The sequence below is a fragment of the Zingiber officinale genome, chromosome 8A, assembly GCF_018446385.1.
Source record: "Zingiber officinale cultivar Zhangliang chromosome 8A, Zo_v1.1, whole genome shotgun sequence".
NCBI lineage: Eukaryota > Viridiplantae > Streptophyta > Magnoliopsida > Zingiberales > Zingiberaceae > Zingiber > Zingiber officinale.
The window spans coordinates 25,756,981-25,775,568 of NC_056000.1; the positions used below are offsets into that span (position 1 = coordinate 25,756,981).

At 35.9% G+C, this 18,588-nt stretch overlaps 1 protein-coding gene across 1 annotated transcript; it reads left to right on the forward strand.

Annotated features, from left to right (window-relative positions):
• Positions 1-537: 537 nt before the first annotated feature.
• On the forward strand, positions 538-18,121 carry LOC122008091 (enhancer of mRNA-decapping protein 4-like). Its single transcript, XM_042563690.1, has 12 exons — positions 538-1,407; positions 4,116-4,165; positions 4,231-4,387; positions 4,578-4,796; positions 6,606-6,734; positions 6,970-8,547; positions 15,594-15,941; positions 16,294-16,413; positions 16,613-16,783; positions 16,889-17,050; positions 17,254-17,397; positions 17,676-18,121. The coding sequence occupies exons 1-12, from the start codon at positions 694-696 to the stop codon at positions 17,982-17,984; spliced, it is 4,101 nt and encodes a 1,366-aa protein (XP_042419624.1). The 5' UTR covers positions 538-693; the 3' UTR covers positions 17,985-18,121.
• Positions 18,122-18,588: the final 467 nt, after the last annotated feature.

Genomic DNA, 18,588 nt, shown 5'->3' on the forward strand with positions numbered 1-18,588 from the left:
GGACTGAAAAAGTTATTTTAAGCACTAGTAAAACACTCGTACCAACATTTAACAGAATAAAATTCCAAACGAATATTGAAAGAGTTAGGATGTATTTAGTACGTGTGTTTTTCATTTTTATTTTTTGAAAAATTTATATTTTCTAAAAAATGATATTTGATTTATGTTTTTAGTGTCTATTTTTTAAAATAATAGATAGTATTTTCTAGAAAAACAGAAAATGACAAAAAAATTATTTTCTGTTTTCTAAAAAATGTACGTTTTTCAAAAAAAAAAAATAAAAAACGCGCATACTAAGCACACCAATTTTTCAATGTGTATACGTTGTATTTTAATTTAGCTAGTAGTAAAAAAAATATTTTAAAAAAATCAATATTGTATCTTGGGATTTAGAAAAAAAATGTAGGTGCAAGTTTAATATTATAATACGTTTTTTTTATATAAATCTAATGAGTTGGTAATAGATTTATTAATTATTTTTTTTAAAAAATTAAACGGTGTCTATATATATATATATATATATAAATAAACCTGGCTAATCAATGAGAATTCAATGCAGAATTGATCAAGACTTGGGCGCAAGCGATACATTCGGACTCTCCTCTTCTCTCTCGCTCGCTCCGCTCCGCTCCTCCAGCCGACTCGTCCTTCCCTTTTTTGGAGCCACATCGCTACTTCACTGCCCACCTACCGATGGCCTCCTCCGGCGGGAATCCCAATCTTTTCAATCTTTCTACCCCTAACCCTAGCACCGGCCCACCGCCATTCTCCCAGCCGCCAGCCTACTCCGCCCCGCCGCCATCGTTCCCTTCTCCGCCTCCCCACACGGCATACTCCTATCCACCTGCTACCCCTCCCTTCCACCACCACCCATTCCTCCGCTACCCTCATGACCCCCTTCACCACCCTGCCATATCTCACCCCACCCCCAGCCCCCACCTCCCTAGCCCTAGCCCTGCCGCCAACACCAACCCCGGCGCCAGGCTTATGGCGCTGTTGAATCCCCCGACCCAGTTAGAATCCGCTGTTTCGATGCCGCCTCCTTTCTCCGTGCCATCCGAGCTATCGCCGCCTGCCAACGCAGCTATACTGCATCAGACCCCGACGGCACTGACTGTGACTCAGACAGTTCCGACCAGCGTGTCAAGCAGTAAGCTGCCTCGAGGGCGCCTGGTGGAAGACCGACACCGGACTGTATTCGATATTGACTCTAGGTTGCCAGGGGAATCGCAGCCGCCCCAGCTGGAAGTCACACCTATTACCAAGTACATTTCGGATCCGGGTCTTGTTTTGGGTCGCCAAATCGCTGTTAATCGGACATATATATGTTACGGGCTCAAGCTTGGGGCAATTCGCGTGCTGAATATCAACACAGCGTTGCGTGCTCTTCTCAAGGGGCATTCCCAGGTTGGTATTGATTGGAACTTCTGATCACGTGCTTGTTATAGCTTCTTGTTAGCTAATATTTGGTTGTTGATTTAAATGGTCACTTAGCACATTGGTTGATATATTATTATTAATTTTTTAACAAAATCCAGATGATGCAATGATTGTGCTATCACTGCTATGGTTAATTAGACTGTCATGATTATTTGTTAGCCTTTTTCTTCTTACAGCAAAGAAGCATCATAAATATTGCTATATTCCTTCAACAGAATTTATTATATTTATGGAACTTGTCCAAACTTCCAACTAAAATTTGTTAGGTTCATCTTATCCCATGTTGTTGTCTATATGTGGATTTTGAATTTTTTAAATATTATCACTTCTTTGAGTGCACTCGAGGACAAATTGGTTATAACATTGCTATTTAGATAAATGCTTCCCGTTCACACTATATATTACTATTGTTTTCTTGTTATATCATATTAAATTTCTCAATGCTGGGTTTATAACATGGTTCATTTTTAGATTTTTTTTTTAAAAAATTATAACCACCCTCAACAAACACTATCGTTTGATGCTTTGGGTTGATGTGGATCTGATACCTTAGTTTATAGTTATTTTTTTGTGGGTTGATGTGGATGGGATGCCTTAGTTTATAGTTGTTTGTAATTTATTCAAACTTGAAGATTTAAGTGTTCAAGCTGAGCTGATATTTACCATAGTTGCTTGATTCATGTTTCCATTCAATGGGAGTGTTAGAAGTATTCGTGTTTCCATTGAAAATAGATAGTATCTATACTTTGGCTTGAGGGGGAGTGTTAGAAGTATTAGTGCTAATAAAGCTATTGTAGTGAGTTTAATCTTACATTGATATTTTTGATTTAGTGATTTGTCATTTGTGTGATACAATGTTTTATTGCCCCTTAATTCTAATGAACATAACCTTACATGATTACAATTGAAGGTGTTAAACATGTTGGGCCATCCTTGACACAACCCAATTCTAAATTTGTCAGGCCATGCCTCGCATGATGTGCAAATGGGTTTATGGTAGGTGATGCTTGATCAACATGTGCCCAGCTTGTTATGACCTGTGGTTGGCCATGCATAGTTCAAGATTAAATTAGGTATACTTTGTGGCTAGGCTCGATCTTTACATGGGCAGAGTTGGTCATGATCCTTGGATCGAATTTAGTTTGGCTTGTACGTTGAACATAGCCTAAGCCAAGTGCAACAACATTTTCCCTTGAAATTCCCAATATGGCCTTCAGAAAAATTTAAATAATATGAGTTGTGGTAAATTTTTTTATTAAAAATGATTAAATTATCCTAAAAATGTACAAAAGATACTAAAATATCATATATTATCTATCATTCTCCATTTCTCAAGTCTCAAATTCCTTATCCATCTTCAATCCTTATTCCTCAAAACCAAATCCTCGACTTTAGTCCTATTTCACTATTCAAATGCCTTTGAGTTGGCATCATTGACAAGTATGATGTGACAATGATGGACCATAGTGGCGGCTGGTGAGACCTATGGTCACATCATGGCTATGGCTAGACCATCGTGATTGGGAGTCTATGATCCTCAAATCTCAATCATGTTGTGGGTGATATATCCAAGTTTTCAAGGAAGATATGCTCTTCCACCAACTGTAGTTAAACCAATGACGTCTTTCTAAGGTTGTAGTTTCATGGGTAATCTACCTACATCCTCATTTGGAGACATATTTGTATCCTGATTGTTGTTGGAGCTAAACTGATCGCGTGCGGCTCTTTTCAGGTGGTCAAAGGTTGCAACATTGGCTGCCAGCTTTTCTCCATCGTTTCACATCAGATTTCAGAGACCAAAGTCACTATCCTAGCAATAACATTTACACTGTGTGTGTGTCAACCAATCAGAATGTGTATTCATTAGTACATCTGTGCTGTGTTTATATGTTTTTTTTTTTTTCAAAACCATGTAATTCCTTGCTAATTATAATATATTTTTAATGTTTATATTTTATATTTATATTTTGATTTTTTCCTTGCTGTGCTAATCATGGCTTAGGATGGCCATGCCTGAGCCTATGCTAGGATTGGTTGGCACCATCCCAAGGCTGTGCTTAGCCCCATTAAAGCTGGGCCATCAGTTTGGGCCTGAACATGGCCTATTGACACACCTAAGTTGAATGACTACTGTGAGGCATTGAGGTTGGTGAAGCCAACCCCAAATAGGTGCGATTAGCACAACTTATTGTTTTTATTGTACAAAGATCAAATGGAGTCAGGTAATGTTCTATTGCTTCTTTTCTTGCCATGTCTGCCATAATGGTCCACAACTTAATCAATTCACGACCAGCTTGATAGTCTGTTAGTGCACTTAAGCTTGCAAGTCTAATTGCCCTGGTAATATGCCATGTGCAAAATGTAATCTCATCAGGATTCTCTGGTAAAAAAATCCCTGGCCAATGCTACTAATATGATTCCATATTTTATCTTCTTACGAAACAGTTATTTATGCCTTCTTAATGTTACTCTCATTATGGTGCAGAAGTAACTGATGTTTTCCTGCCACCCTCACTAGTATTTAATACTTGACCATGTTCTTTCTTTTCCCATGAGTTCTTTTCTTTTTTAATAGGATTTACTCATGCTACAACAAGTGGTGGCGTTGCAATCCTAGACTTGTTGTATTTTTTTGTTCATAAACACTTATTATATTTTTTTTATTTGCACTTCAGCGAGTTACAGACATGACTTTCTTCGCTGAAGATGTTCACCTTTTGGCAAGGTACCTACTTTTGCATGGTTCATATCTTTATTCTTCATTGTTATTCATATGATTTTGTTTTTCAGTGCGAGCATTGATGGAAGGGTCTTTGTGTGGAAGATTGATGAGGGACCAGATGAAGAAGAAAAGCCACAGATATCCGAAAAAATAATAATTGCCATTCAGATTGTTGGAGATGGGCAGTCTTTTCATCCACGAGTTTGTTGGCACTCTCACATGCAAGTAAGTTCAACTTATAATTATTACATGAGTTACTGGAAAACATAGTTTTTGTATCTTCATTGTCTAATTATGTTGTTCCCATATAATTACTGCTGTCGAATGCATCTTTTGTTTGTTTGTTTTTACGTGTGAATAAATTTTTTTTTGTCAACTGATCATGTGAATCTAAGTTCAAGTAATTTTTTTGCAGGAGATTTTGTTTGTTGCCATTGGGAATTATGTGCTAAAAATTGATACAATTAAACTTGGAAGAGGAAAAGATTTTTCAGCAGAAGAACCTGTCAAATGTCCTGTTGAGAAACCAATTGATGGGGTCCAGCTTGTGGGAAAACATGATGCTGAAGTGACAGATTTATCTATATCTCAGTGGATGATAACTCGATTGGTGTCAGGATCAAAAGATGGCATGGTTTGCAACTCGTCATTCACTTTACTTATCTTGCAAGCTAATTATTAACATCAATGAGAATAGCGGAGTTTGCTTGTTTGAGCTCATTCAAACTGCTTTCTATTGATTTCAAATTGCTGTTTAAATCACCGATAGTCATTCCATCCTTTCTTATATTGATCCACAAGGAGGAACTTACTCTCAAACATCTTCAATTAAGATTAGTCTTCTTGATTGTTGTGTTCTTCTATTCTAGATGTTTATGTTTCTGGTGGCGTTTTTACCATAGTGTGTCCAATCTCAACCATGCAACTAACTGAAAGTTTAAAGGCAACCATTTTGCAATGCATACTGTAGTTCTGACAACAATATTAAGGTTTTTCCTGTTTATTTTGATTAATATTTAGGCTCCATCTCAATTTTTGTAGATTGGGAGTTGAATTCTACTCTATGTTCTTCATTGACCACTGATCACTTGGTTTCGTAGTTTGGGAAGAAAAATATGGATAAAGGTCGCTGAAGCAGAAAATGGGGGACATTGTCTGTTTTCTAAGTATGGAGTTTAGTCCTTTTATGGCCTCCCCATTTACTTTTTTACTATGCAGGAGTGCAATTTTTCTATGGCATTGGTGGGTTTTTTTAAATGGAAAGTTTGATTTGCAAAAATCAAAAGGGTTCTCCTCCTCTCTAATATGAAATCTTTATAAGAAAAATTATAAATTATAATTTTGGTAATTAAGATTTTATAAATTCATAACCTATAAAATTAAGGTACTGATTCTATTTAAAATATTTGAAAAATTGGTTTGTTGAATTTTGTTATAGAAATACATAGTTTATAAAATTAGTAATCAGGTTTTTGGAAATAAAATTTGGCTTTTTGAAAAAGTTGATTTGTCCTAAATAAATTTATAATTTTTATTTTATAAATCCGGATACATAGTTCTTATAAAACTTCAGATTTATAAAAATAATAAAAATAGATTTTTTTTATTATTTCAGTTGAATTTAGATTTTATAAACTTCTATTTTAAATGGGATGGAGGTAAACAAGATATTTTAGCTATTAGAGGAGCCCCCTTTTGATGATTTTGAAAAGGGTTCCTTTGATATTTCTAGTCAAAGGGGGTGCCTTCTAAAGATTTTGAAAAGGACCAGTTTGATATTTCTAATAAATGGGGTGCGGTTTTGGTTTTGAAAGAAACAAATCTTTCTGTGTTTTTACTCAATTTATGAATTTTTTAAATGGAAGTACTTTGAACATATTCTTTGATTTTTTCTAACATTCTTGGACGTTGGGTGACATCATAAAGAATCAATTATTTTCTTTGCTAAAATTTTCAGGTCAGTTGGTTTATTGATTTATCTCCATCTTTATATTTCCTCCTTTTAATGCAATGGTATCCTGCACAACTGCTCCGCTGTATCTTGCAATCTGTGAATGACTAATGCACCATATCTGTGACTTCCCACCATTTATTGAATGCACAATTGCACATTTCCGCAAGACTCACTTGGTTTTAATATATGAGGTATCCTAGTCATGTTCATCTGTTGACAAAGTGATTGGTTTGTTATATCTTAGTATGAGATGCCCTTGCTCTGTTTTATTTTCCTTTCATTCTTTTTGATCTTTTTATCCTATTTGTTCTGATTGGGATAGGATGGTAGGATCTTTTGCTGTGAGGTTGAAATCTAATGTTCCCACTTTTGCTAAGGAGTGATAACAATTGAATCTTAATAGTTAATTAGTCGCAATTTTTTGTATTTCTTGATAGTCTTGCGTTAGTTATTAAACCCTTATTTTTGTCCCTTCTCATTTCATCACAGGTAAAGATATGGGCAGATCGCAAAGCAGTGCCACTTGCCACGTTGAGACCACATGATGGCCAACCTGTTAATACAGTCGCATTCATCACATCTCCTAATCGGCCTGAGCACATCAATCTGATCACTGCGGTAGCATACTATATAGTTCCTTTGCCTTGATTAGTATTTGTGCAATATATATTTCCTTCGTTATCACACTATTGATTATACAATGGAGGTGCGTCATTGTGAATAACATTAGTGTATTGCTTGATGTATATGTTCACACTTATTTAATAGTAATTCTTTGTGCTATGCTTCATCCATTGGCAACTTTCAGTCTTTTTGGCATTGTCTCATTTGTAATGACACCCTTCTGTTGCAGGGACCTTTAAATCGAGAATTAAAAATCTGGACTTCTGCTGGTGAAGAAGGTTGGCTCTCGGCTACTGATTCTGAATCTTGGCAGTGTAGTCAGATCTTGGACTTAAAAAGTTCTTCAGAACCTCATGATGAGGAAGCATTTTTTAACCAAATTGTAGTTTTGCCTAAAGCAAATCTGGTAGTTATTGCGAATGCTAAGAAGAATGCTATATATGCAGTGCATATAGACTATGGCCTTTTTCCAGCTTGTACACGTATGGACTATATAGCAGATTTTACTGTTGCAATGCCTATTTTGAGTCTTACTGGTACGAGTGACTCACTTCTTGAGGGGGAACAATTGGTTCAACTTTATTGTGTTCAGACACAGGCTATTCAGCAATATGCATTGGATCTGACCCAATGTTTACCACCACCATCTTCTAATGTTTTGGCAAAAGATGCTCTACCTTTCCCTTCTGATTCTCTTAGTTCAGAAGGATTATCTGTGTCAGCATCATCTCTAGGACCTTTTACCAGTGATCCTCTCGGGGTGAGTTCCTCGCCGCAACTGTACCCTATAATAAGCAACCATGGTGCATCAGCAACTCCATATCCTATAAATTTGGTTGCTCCTGTGGTCACAAGTACATCTCAAACCAATACAGCTAAACTTCAAGACAAAACAAGTGTCCCTCAACCTGCTGAGAAAGATACTGATGCTCAGCATGTTTCATCTTCTGTATCTGTGAATCCAGACCTAGCGGGAAGAGCAAGCAAGAATATCTCTGATAAAGGTTCTAAGCAAGGAGTGACTATTAGCGATCATATTGTGGATCAATTTGTTTCTGATCATTCAATTGACATGAGAATTGACTCAGTTGTTAAGAGTCCACCTGATGTTCCTTCCATAAATAATAAGTTGCAAAAAGATGATTCTAAATCTGGAAAGGATGACCCTTCTATAGCACCAAATCCTCTTTTGATATTTAAGCCTAGTGGAAACATGACACACCTAATTACGCCATCAGAAATTCTGTCAGGTATCATAGGTTCCTCTGAAATTAGCCATGCCAATCTGGATCCTGTAATTGAAGATGCCAGGACTCGCGATATGATTGCAGATACCAAAATGGAGAGCGAAAAAATAGAAGCAATGGCCATAGGGGAAGACCGGCGAGGTCAAGAGGATTTTGATTCTCAAAAATTGCTTCAAGCTTCTTTTATTGAGAATAGGCAAATGTCTTCTCAGGATTTAGAAACTGAACTTGAGGTTGACAATGAGAACTCTTGTATGATAGCAACTTTCAATGGAGATGTCTCTGCTGAGACAACAGGTAAGCAACCTGCTATCCTTGAGGAGTTAGACTACAACAAGGACAGAAGTGAAAAGGAATACGCTGTTAATGCAACATCACATTATTATTCTGCTGATAAAGGAATGAAGCAAAAAAAGCAATATCAAGAAAGTGGCCTTTCATCCCAGTCATCAAGCCCGTTTGCTTCTACTGATTCTTTGAATGAAGGGATTGGTTCTAGTGTTCCAACTGCTGATGCTTCCATTCCTCAGATTCTTGCTGTACAAGAAATGTTGAACCAGGTATTTCAGCACCTGACTTCATGTTTCTTTTTTCTGGTTGTTAGTTTTATATTTGCAAGCACACAATTGTAAGTAGGCAGTCAATACTCTTCATTCTTTCTCTTTACTGTGTCCAAAATATGAATTTTTCATGGCATTTTTCCTTGTGAATTCTAATCTATCAGAAGATAATATTTCTTCAAATCTTTTTGGGTAACTTTTTTACTCAAGAACCCTCTCTTCATAGACACAATTTCTTCATTTGAAGCTAAATCTTAATTTGGTGTATAACCATTGGGTCATTCTTATTTGGTTGTTCATGTGAGTAATATTGTTCTCAATGTTTTCTACGGGAATATAGTATATTTAGAATAATAAAAGTTTCATCTACTTTGCTGTTGGGAAATGCAATTTGGAACTTTTCAACATAATATGATGAGGAAAAGAGATCTCTACTAGCAGACTTTTTCTGGTTTTTATTGGTCTGCTGTTTTGGATGAAAATGCTAGGAATCTTTTTCTGATTTTTATTGGCATGTTATTTTGGATGACTATGCTAGGGATGACCCAGTATCACGACCCAACCCAAACCAAAACACATTTTGTAGGGAGAATTTTTGAAAGAAAAGAATGTGATTATGCCATTTATTAAATAAATTAATAGTTTTAAAACATAGTGTTGTCTTCTACTATAATTTTACTTTTAAGAAAGTTTATCTAATCTCAAATCATATCTTGTAAAATTATTTTTGCAAAAAGAATAGTTTAGTTTATATTATCGACACAACTGATCATTGTTTTATGACACAATTAAATTGCCACTGTAGTCCCATCTAATGTAAAATGTGTAAAATCTTTTGGATTGATCTGTGATTTATATGTTACTGGCAGATAGGATATGACATGAACCATAATTGGATAGGTGATGCTTACACCTACAAATTCTAGAACAGTTTAACTAATAATCAGGGTTATTATAGGAATTGGTGTATAATATAAGGGTAGTGTCTTTGTGGGCTAAGTGGTTGATATCTCAGTGGGTATTTTTTTAGGTTTTTGTCTAATGCCTATACATAGGCATGTTTTGATAAACTAAACATGTGATAGCGATTATAAATCAATTCCTTGTCGTGTCTCCCTCTTCTCTCCCCTCTTTCATCTTTACTGCAGGATGGAAAAGGGAGAAGAACTCTTTAATTTGAAACTATTGCACTACTTTAAACATTAGGTATGATGCCATATATTAACATTTGGCATATAAACTATCCACCAAACTGATAAACAACTCACTAATAAAGAAACTAAACAAGTTACCCATCTATATAACAATCATTGGATGCATAACATATTCACTACCACAACATTCTTCATTAGTTATGTAGAAATAACTTTCAAATTCTAAAATTTTACCATTTTATAACATAGGGGAATTAGTCAATTTTCAGGTCTCATGGTCAATGAAAAGTCAAAATTTTCTTCGCCCTTCTCCTTTCTTAGTTCTCTTCCTCTATCCGTGCTCACATATTCTTCTGCATCTCTAGTTCCTACTCATTGTGTCCACTCTAGCAAATATGTTAGCTCTTGACATAGAATTCCTAATGAAGCAAGTGTTTACCAAAAAAAAAAAAGAAATGTGGAACCGCCACATCAACGGCTCCCCTAGAGCCGGTCCCACGGATATGGAGGGAGGTAAATGCAGGTACACAGGTGGAAAGTGCATGACGGAGACGTTAACCCCAGGCAGTGACACCCCGGGGATCGACCCCTGGACCTTTCAGCCACAGAACCATGCACTCCCCATCTGTGCTACATGTGTTTACCATTGCACTACTGTCGTCACCCTCTACCAGTGAAACTTGACAGACTAATTTTTTCCTAGAACACAACATGCCACCAAATTGCCACAATCAGCTCTCTCCTACTCCTTTTGCAGACATTTCCTTAGACACCCTATGTCCCTACCCTAATCCTTCAAAAGTCATTCTCCAGCACAAACACTGACCACCCTACTGCAAGTCTGTCTGCAACATCCAATGAGAAGAGGCCTATAAGCACTAAGCACCTTTACTTTTGTCAGGGCTCTTCCATACTACAGGAAATTGACACTGCATATGGAGATGTGTTATGGTCATTATGTCACAACGCCCCCATCCTCTATTATACCACTTGTAGTGCTGCATTTTTACCCAAATCAGTGACTGCCATTTTGGATCATGAGCAGATTTTCCACGCTGCCTTGCAGACCTGCATTGAATCTCCAATATTCTACCATTCCTAGTGTTCTTGAGATCACTGCCAACAATGTCTGCATTGAGTCTCCAATATTCTACCATTCCTAGTGTTCTTGAGATCACTGCCAACAATCACGAGGAAACTTGACTGCATCTACCCATGCCCTGCCTTTATGAAAGGCACGCATAAAACTTGAACTTTCATCTTCAAGATCTGACTTCTGATTGGGCTCAATGGTTGTGTTTTGGAAGTTTAGAGGTTTATAGGTCCTGCTAAAGAAAAAGGCATCCTTGTTAAGGTGTAATCTGGGAAAAAGCTGGATTTGTGAAAAAAGGCAGCATCACATATTGATAGATAATGTTGTGCACATTATGTGCAATGTCACAACCAGATTGTCTCATATCATACCAATAATATCATAACCTCATTTCAAATTAGGTTTTTTTTGGTTGTATGTTAATATTTCTACACAGAAATTATTTTTCTCTTTAAAAGAAGGACTCTATGTTATCCTTTATATTTTAATCCCCAAAAGACTTGCATTGTCTTCCTAATCCTAGCATATAAAAATATGCATCCCGTTCGTCACATTTTGGTCCAAAACAAAAGGCCATCAATAGCATATTTTACTGTGCTCTTTGTCTTTTCCAACTAGTGTTGGTTAGCTGTTCTTTTATACTCCTTGTGCTATGGGCTTATGGTTTATTCTTGAAAAAAAAGGGCAGCCTGGTGCATGAAGCTTCCGCCATGCGGGGTCCAGAGAAGGATCCATTGTACGTAGCCTTACCCTGCTTGTTTGCAAGAGGCTATTTCTAGGATTCGAACCCGTGACCTTTTGGTCACATAGCAACAACTTTACTATTGCGCCAAGGCTCCCCTTCTTATGATTTATTCTTTGCTTGAACAAAAAAAAAACAGAGTTATTGAGAGAGCAGTATAGCCATTATGATGTTGAGAGTGCAGCTCAAGAAGCTATGATGGCCAGGTGTGATATTCTTGGAACTAATATTTTTTTTAATTGAAAATGAACTTGATTTCATAAAATTAAGAATGGACAGCTCGAACTATTTGAGGTTCAACTATATAAACCTTGTCTTACAAACACTATGTACAAGATCACATATTAGTGTAGATGACAAAGTCAGTCAGTACCAATACAGATCCACCTAGGTTGGATTGGTGTTGACAATGACAAATCCTATATTTTTTGAGAAATAGGTATTCAAAGAATTGAGAAGAGATTTAGAGCAATGAAATTTGTTAAATTACATTAAAATATTGATGAAATCTATCAAAATTTGGTTAAATTGAGAATAAAAAGTGCATGAAATTGGATTTTTAAAGAGCCCAATAGGTACTAGTAGTATCCCATGGATCTACATGATATTCCTTGTAGAAGATCACAATTCTTGTTCAAATGCATCTTGAGCCTCCATGATATCATTTTAGAAGTTTCATTTGAGCTACTAATCCACATTATACTTATATGCGAAAATTATCTTAATGCTCATTCACTTTGGGGTTAGTAGAGAAGCTTTATAAGCTTATATGAGAACTCATATTAACTTGTATATGCATTTTGGGCCATTGGGTAGAACTGAACATTTAAGGCGTTAATTCTTTCATACAAGTATACAAGTAGGCTGATAGTTGGTATCAGAGGACTTAATCCAAATCATTCTGAGGTGTTAGAAAGGGTTGCTTGCGTGATGTAGTCACCATTGATTCCACATGTTGTCAATTAGCCATAATTGTAGTCTATGAGTTGGAGTTTGGTTCTTGACGAGGACATCAAGATTTAAATGGTGGAGATTGTGAAACCATAAGTTTAGTGCTACATTAAGAGTTTAGTCTCACACTAGGACTTGTTGAGTAATAGAGAAGCGTTATAAGCTTTGATGAGAGAGTTCCTATTAACTTGGGGCTTAAACAATCTGGAGTAGTTCAACTTGATTAGTTAATGGGCCAGTGTTCTCATCCAAACTGTTTGTGACATTTGTTAAACTTGCTAAGCTGAACTTACTATTATTGAAGGAACTTAGAGCCTTTGTCTGCGTGTGTTAGTTTTTTCTTAAAATCATTTTTGTACTTACAATTCAATCTCTTGTCCAATTTCAGCACATAATTTTCTTTTTTTTTTTTTTTTCTCATGTGATTGGTTTCTTGGAGGTAAATTTGAAAGTAATGTCTAATATCCTCCATTTGAAAATAATTTCTAGCACCGTCTTTGTTAGTGGAACGAACATTCTCTTGCATAGATGATCTATTTGCCTCAGCACTGAAGCTGTTTGCAACGTTATCTTGTTCATTGAAGGGATGATCATATAGATGAGTGCAAATATCGTGATTCTCTGGAAGATCTTTATTACATTTGCTGTTCCAATTCAACTTGTTGGGATGGATTTCTCTTATGTAGAGAGTGATGTCGATCTTATTACTCTCAAATTCTAAAATTACTTTCAAATATCGAACTTTCTCTTATTACTTTCAAATTCTAAAATTATTCAACAATAACAATCAAGCCTTATCCCACTAGGTGGGGTCGGCTATATAGATCTTTTTACACCATTGGACTCTATCCCCCTACTATATCATCATTTATACTTAAATAAATTTATTTTATTTTATTGTTGCTAACCAAGTATTTTTTGGTCTTCCTCATTTGATATGTGTGTTTGTCATAGTTTCACACTGCTTAACTAGAGCATTTATTGCTTGTTTAAGTGCATGCCCGTACCATCTTAAACATGTCACTAGGAGTTTTCCCTCAGATGCAACTCTGACTTTATCTTTATGCTCTTATTTTTTATTATGTCCCTCCTCGTATGTGTACACATCCACCTAAACATCCTCATCTCTGCAACTCTCATCTTCTGCTCATGTGCTCGAGTCGTCCAACATTCAGTTCCATATAACATAGCAGGTCTAACTGTGCTTTTGTTGAACTTTCCTTTAAGTTTTAGAGGTACTTTATGATCATATAAAACACCCGATGATCTCCTTCATTTCAACCATCCTTGTTGTATTCTACATAGACATCTCTCTCAATCCCTTCTTCGTTTTGCAAAAATGATCCTAAATATTTAAAGCTCTCAGTTCATGCAACTCGTCTTCTCTTATCTTAACAATTGTCTCATTATGTCTAATATTGCTAAACTTAAATTTCATATATTCTGCCTTTATTCTACTAAGCCTAAAACCTTTTCCTTCTAGTGTTTTCTGCTAAGATTTTAGTTAGCATTTACTCCTTCACAGGTTTCATCTACCAAAACAATATAATCTGCAAACAATATACACCACGGTACTGTGTCTTGACATTTTGAATGTGTACTGTGAGTTCGTTCATAATTATTATAAAAAGATAGAGATTTAGAGCTTATCCTTAATGTAATCCTATCTTTATTGGAAATGCTTCAGTTATTCCGCCTGAAGTCTTTACTCTGAAGTCTTTACATCCTTATACATATCCTTAGTTGGTTCAATATATGTTACGTTAACACCTCTCTTTTCTAGAATTCTCTATATAATTTTGTTGGGACTATATCATAAATTTTTTCTAAATCAATGAATGTCATGTGTAGATCTTGTGTTTGCTCTAATATTTTTCAATTAGTTATTTAAGATGTATAGCTTCTATTGTCGACCTTTCAGACATGAACCCAAATTAATTTTCGGTCACCGTGATCTTCTTCCTTAATCTTTATTCTATTACGATTTCCTAAAGTTTCATGATATGCCTCATTACTTTAATACCGCTATAGTTTTGCACATCTTCCTTGTTCTTATATAAGGGAAATACTTACCCTCCATTAATTAGTTTTTTTTTTTCATTTTCAATATCATATTACATAATTTTATAAGTCATTCAATAGCTTGTTTCCTTAGACACTTCCATACTTCTATTGAAATATCATCTGGTTCAATAACTTTTCCATTGTGCATCTCATTTAAATTTGTTCTACTTCTGAAGTTTGAATTCTACGATAAAAATTTAAATTTTTATACTCATTTGTTGATAAAAATACCTCCACTACTCTTTTATTTCTCTATCGTTTACTAGTACTCTATTGCATTCTAAAATTATTCAAGTTCTAAAATTAAGTTGATTTTATGAAGTGCCATAGGAGAAAGAGTTAACTAATGCAAGATACCATGATACCATGATTCCCACCAAGTGTCCAAAGCAATGATTTATTATTATTTATTTTAATCTTTATTTTTGGATTCAAAGGCTCATTTACCCATTTTTAAGTTGTTATATCAGCTATAATTGAGGTTATTTTCCGGTATCTCTTATCTATTCTCTTTCCTCTTCCTCTGCTAATGCTGCATGAGGACTTCATTTTTGCTGCTAAATCATGCAAGATATGATAAAAAAGTAACTTTAAATCTGAGGTTTCTGATATTTGTTGCATAATCTTTGGTTATACTGTAGTTAAATTCTGATGTTTTTTTTGTTGCTTTTGTTTTTGTAACTGTTGGTCATTGGTAAAATTGCTGTCGTGTGACAAGTGGTCACGGGTTCGAGTCATAGAAATAATCTCTTGCAATGCAGGGTAAGGCGGGGTACAATAGACCAAGGATTGTTTGGGATGCTTCGTGCATTGAGCTGCCTTTTTTTTATGTTTTGTATCTCTTTTCACAGTTTGGTAAGGCTATTGCTAAAACTTAAAAAGTAATTGGAAGGGAGTAATTTCTGTGTGTGATATGAATAATGAATTTCTCTAACTTAGTTTGTGATACTAATTGTGAATATCATTATTCTTCATGCTCTGTTCGTGTTTTGTATTATTTATGTGTTTAAGATAAGAAACTTACTTTAATTTGTTTCCCCAGGTCATGATCATGCAAAAGGAAATGCAGAAACAAATGAGCAGTATGGTGGCTGCACCCGTTGTCAAAGAAGGTAAAAGAGTGGAGGCAGCATTAGGCCGGTGTATGGAGAAAGCTATTAAAGCGAACACAGATGCTCTGCTGATTCGTTTTCAAGGAGAAAATGCAAAACGGGAGCGGATTGGAAAGGACCAGACACAACATATTATAAATGTGATCATGAATGCTGTGAACAAGGATTTGCCTGCAATTTTGGACAGGATTTTGAAAAAGGAAATATCTGCAGTTGGGCCTACTATCGCTCGAGCAATTACACCAATTATTTCTTCTGCAATCACAGAATCATTCCAGGTTTTCCTTGTACCTCTTAATTTCTTATTTATTTTTTTACCTATTAAATATATAAATTCATTATTCTCCTCAGTAAGTAGCTATTTTTTGGATGTATTATTTTTGAAATTCAAATGAGCTTCAGCTCCCTCAGAAACTTGAGAATAGTTGTTTCTATAATAAAAAAAAGACCCTATCTTCTTGTAACGGACACGACACTGGGTGCAAGCATTAATTTTCAGGCTTTCTAGAGATGTGAAGCTCATAATAAATTCCTGAGATAAAAGCCACATCTATCCATTATTCTGAGCCATGTCATGCAAAGGAAATTATCTTTTGGATTTTTCCCAATTGTCTTATGTTTTGCTCTTAGAGAGGAGTGGGGGATAAAGCTGTGAATCAGTTGGACAAGTCCGTTTCTTCAAAGCTTGAATCTACAGTAGCAAGACAAGTTCAAATGCAGTTCCAAACTTCTGGAAAGCAAATGCTTCAGGTAGGGAAGGGTCTTTTTAAGTTTTTTTTTGTCTTTTTAACAAACACCACCTATTATATATACAGAGAGAGAGGGAGCTGTGTGATTGTTTTACCTTTATGTTCTACTGTTGTCACTTATATAATTTATATACATGTTGGTCACCAGAAGACACCTTGCTTTACTTTTAAATTCTCCTTAACTGTCCCTAATCATGCAGGATGCTTTAAGATCCTCCATAGAATCCTCAGTGGTACCAGCATTTGAGCAGTTTTGTAAAACAATGTTTGAGCAAATAGACTGTGTGTTCCAGAAAGGAATGAGCGAACATACTGTTGCTTCTCGGCAACAGTTTGAGGCTGCACATACTCCATTGGCACTTACTTTGAGGGTAGATATTGAGCTTTATTTAGACTGTATTGTTAAATTCTTGGTATGTTTTTCTATGGACTACTAAATTATTCTTTGTAGTGACCTTAAACTCCTGTCTCTACAGGATGCTATCAATTCGGCCTCATCAATGACCCAGAATTTCACCACTGAGTTGATTGATGGCCAGCGTAAGCTGTTAGCTCTCATTGCTGCTGAAAACACAAACTCAGCTCATCCTATTACCTTGCAGCAGAGCAATGGATCCATACCTGGTCTTCCAGAGATGGTAAGCATCAACTCCCATCACTTGCATTAACACTCTCTCTTCCACTCACATTAACACTAAAAAAAACACGGATGCATTTGCATACATGTGGATGGAGAACTTTGTTTCCCACAAATCTTCTGAAGTCTTGACTCTGACTTACATTCATTGATTCTGACAATTGGTTACAAATATGAGGAGCAATGGATGTTTTTTCCTTGCAGGCCTTGTCTGTTCAGCAAATAGAGGCACCTATGGATCCAAAAACAGAATTATCACGACTAATATCCGAACACAAGTACGAGGAAGCTTTTACTTTAGCTCTTCAAAGAAGCGATGTGTCCATTGTGTCTTGGTTATGTATGCAGGTGTGTTTGGCTATTACTCTCACTCAAAGCTTGTCCATCAACATGGCCATCCTTTTTTGTTTGTTTGTTTCACATTTCTCATACTGTTCCTAGATCTCTAGGTTACTTTATTATTATTTTTTGTGTGTTTCTTGCATACTTGAAATTATTGGAATCCCTTTTGCTTGTACTCATTTCCGTTCTCTTACATGTTTGAAACTGTAGAAATGCCTTTTGCTGATGCTTCTTTTCTTTTCAGATGTTTAGTTATGCAAACATTATCCGGTTCCGTTTTTCAGGTTGACTTGCATGCCATTTGTTGCACTGTGCCGCCTCCTCTAAGCCAAGGAGTTCTTCTAGCTCTTCTGCAGCAGCTGGCATGTGACATTAGCAATGAGACGTTGAGGAAGATAAGTTGGATAACGGATGTGGCCGTCCAAATCAATCCAGCTGATCCTACAATCACTTCATATGTACGACCGATCTTTGAGCAGGTGTATAGTATACTAGCTCATCAAAGATCACTTCCAACTACAGCCGCCTCCGACTTACCCAACTTGCGTTTAGTAATGCATGTTATAAATTCAGTGCTGTTGAGCTGTAAATGATCCCCAGCTAAATCGTCGCCCTCCCTCTGCAATGACAAATTCAGTTCTTTTGGAAGCTCATTTCTGATTAGAAGTTGTACAAAGGGATGAACAAGGACATAAGAGGTTGGTTATCAATATCCTAAGGCCCTTTTTTTTGTGTGTTTATCAGATAACACAGTCGAAACCTTTCCAATTTGTTGCCTACGACAGATATATTTCCTAATTGTGGTTAGTCGATTGATATCGAGATCACGCAAGTATTAACTTTAAATTTCAAAACCCATAAGGACTACCAGTCATCTTAGGCAACTGTTTTACTCCCTTTATAATTCGTGTCCTTCGGCCCTTATAGTTCTGGCCAACTTGCAACTTTACTTTTTACTTTTATTTTTAATATGAGGCAATTTTATTTTTATCACCATTATTCTTATCTACGGGTGTATGTACAGGAGTTGACTCTTTAAATACAAACACAATTAATAACATATTCAACGGAGAATTCTACTTTTTTTTAATGTAATTTTTATTTGCACGCCACGAATCTTATTTAGTCTAAATTGCCATCAAATTATTAAATTGAAGTTGATAATTCACTATCAAATTATTTTCACGCTTGTTGTTT

Excerpts from the sequence above, each read along its gene's own strand:
- LOC122008091 (XM_042563690.1), top strand. The coding sequence starts at position 694 with ATGGCCTCCTCCGGCGGGAATCCCAATCTTTTCAATCTTTCTACCCCT. Across the intron at positions 16,784-16,888 it reads CATTGGCACTTACTTTGAGG|GATGCTATCAATTCGGCCTC; the intron begins GTAGATATTGAG and ends CTGTCTCTACAG. Across the intron at positions 17,051-17,253 it reads TACCTGGTCTTCCAGAGATG|GCCTTGTCTGTTCAGCAAAT; the intron begins GTAAGCATCAAC and ends TTTTCCTTGCAG.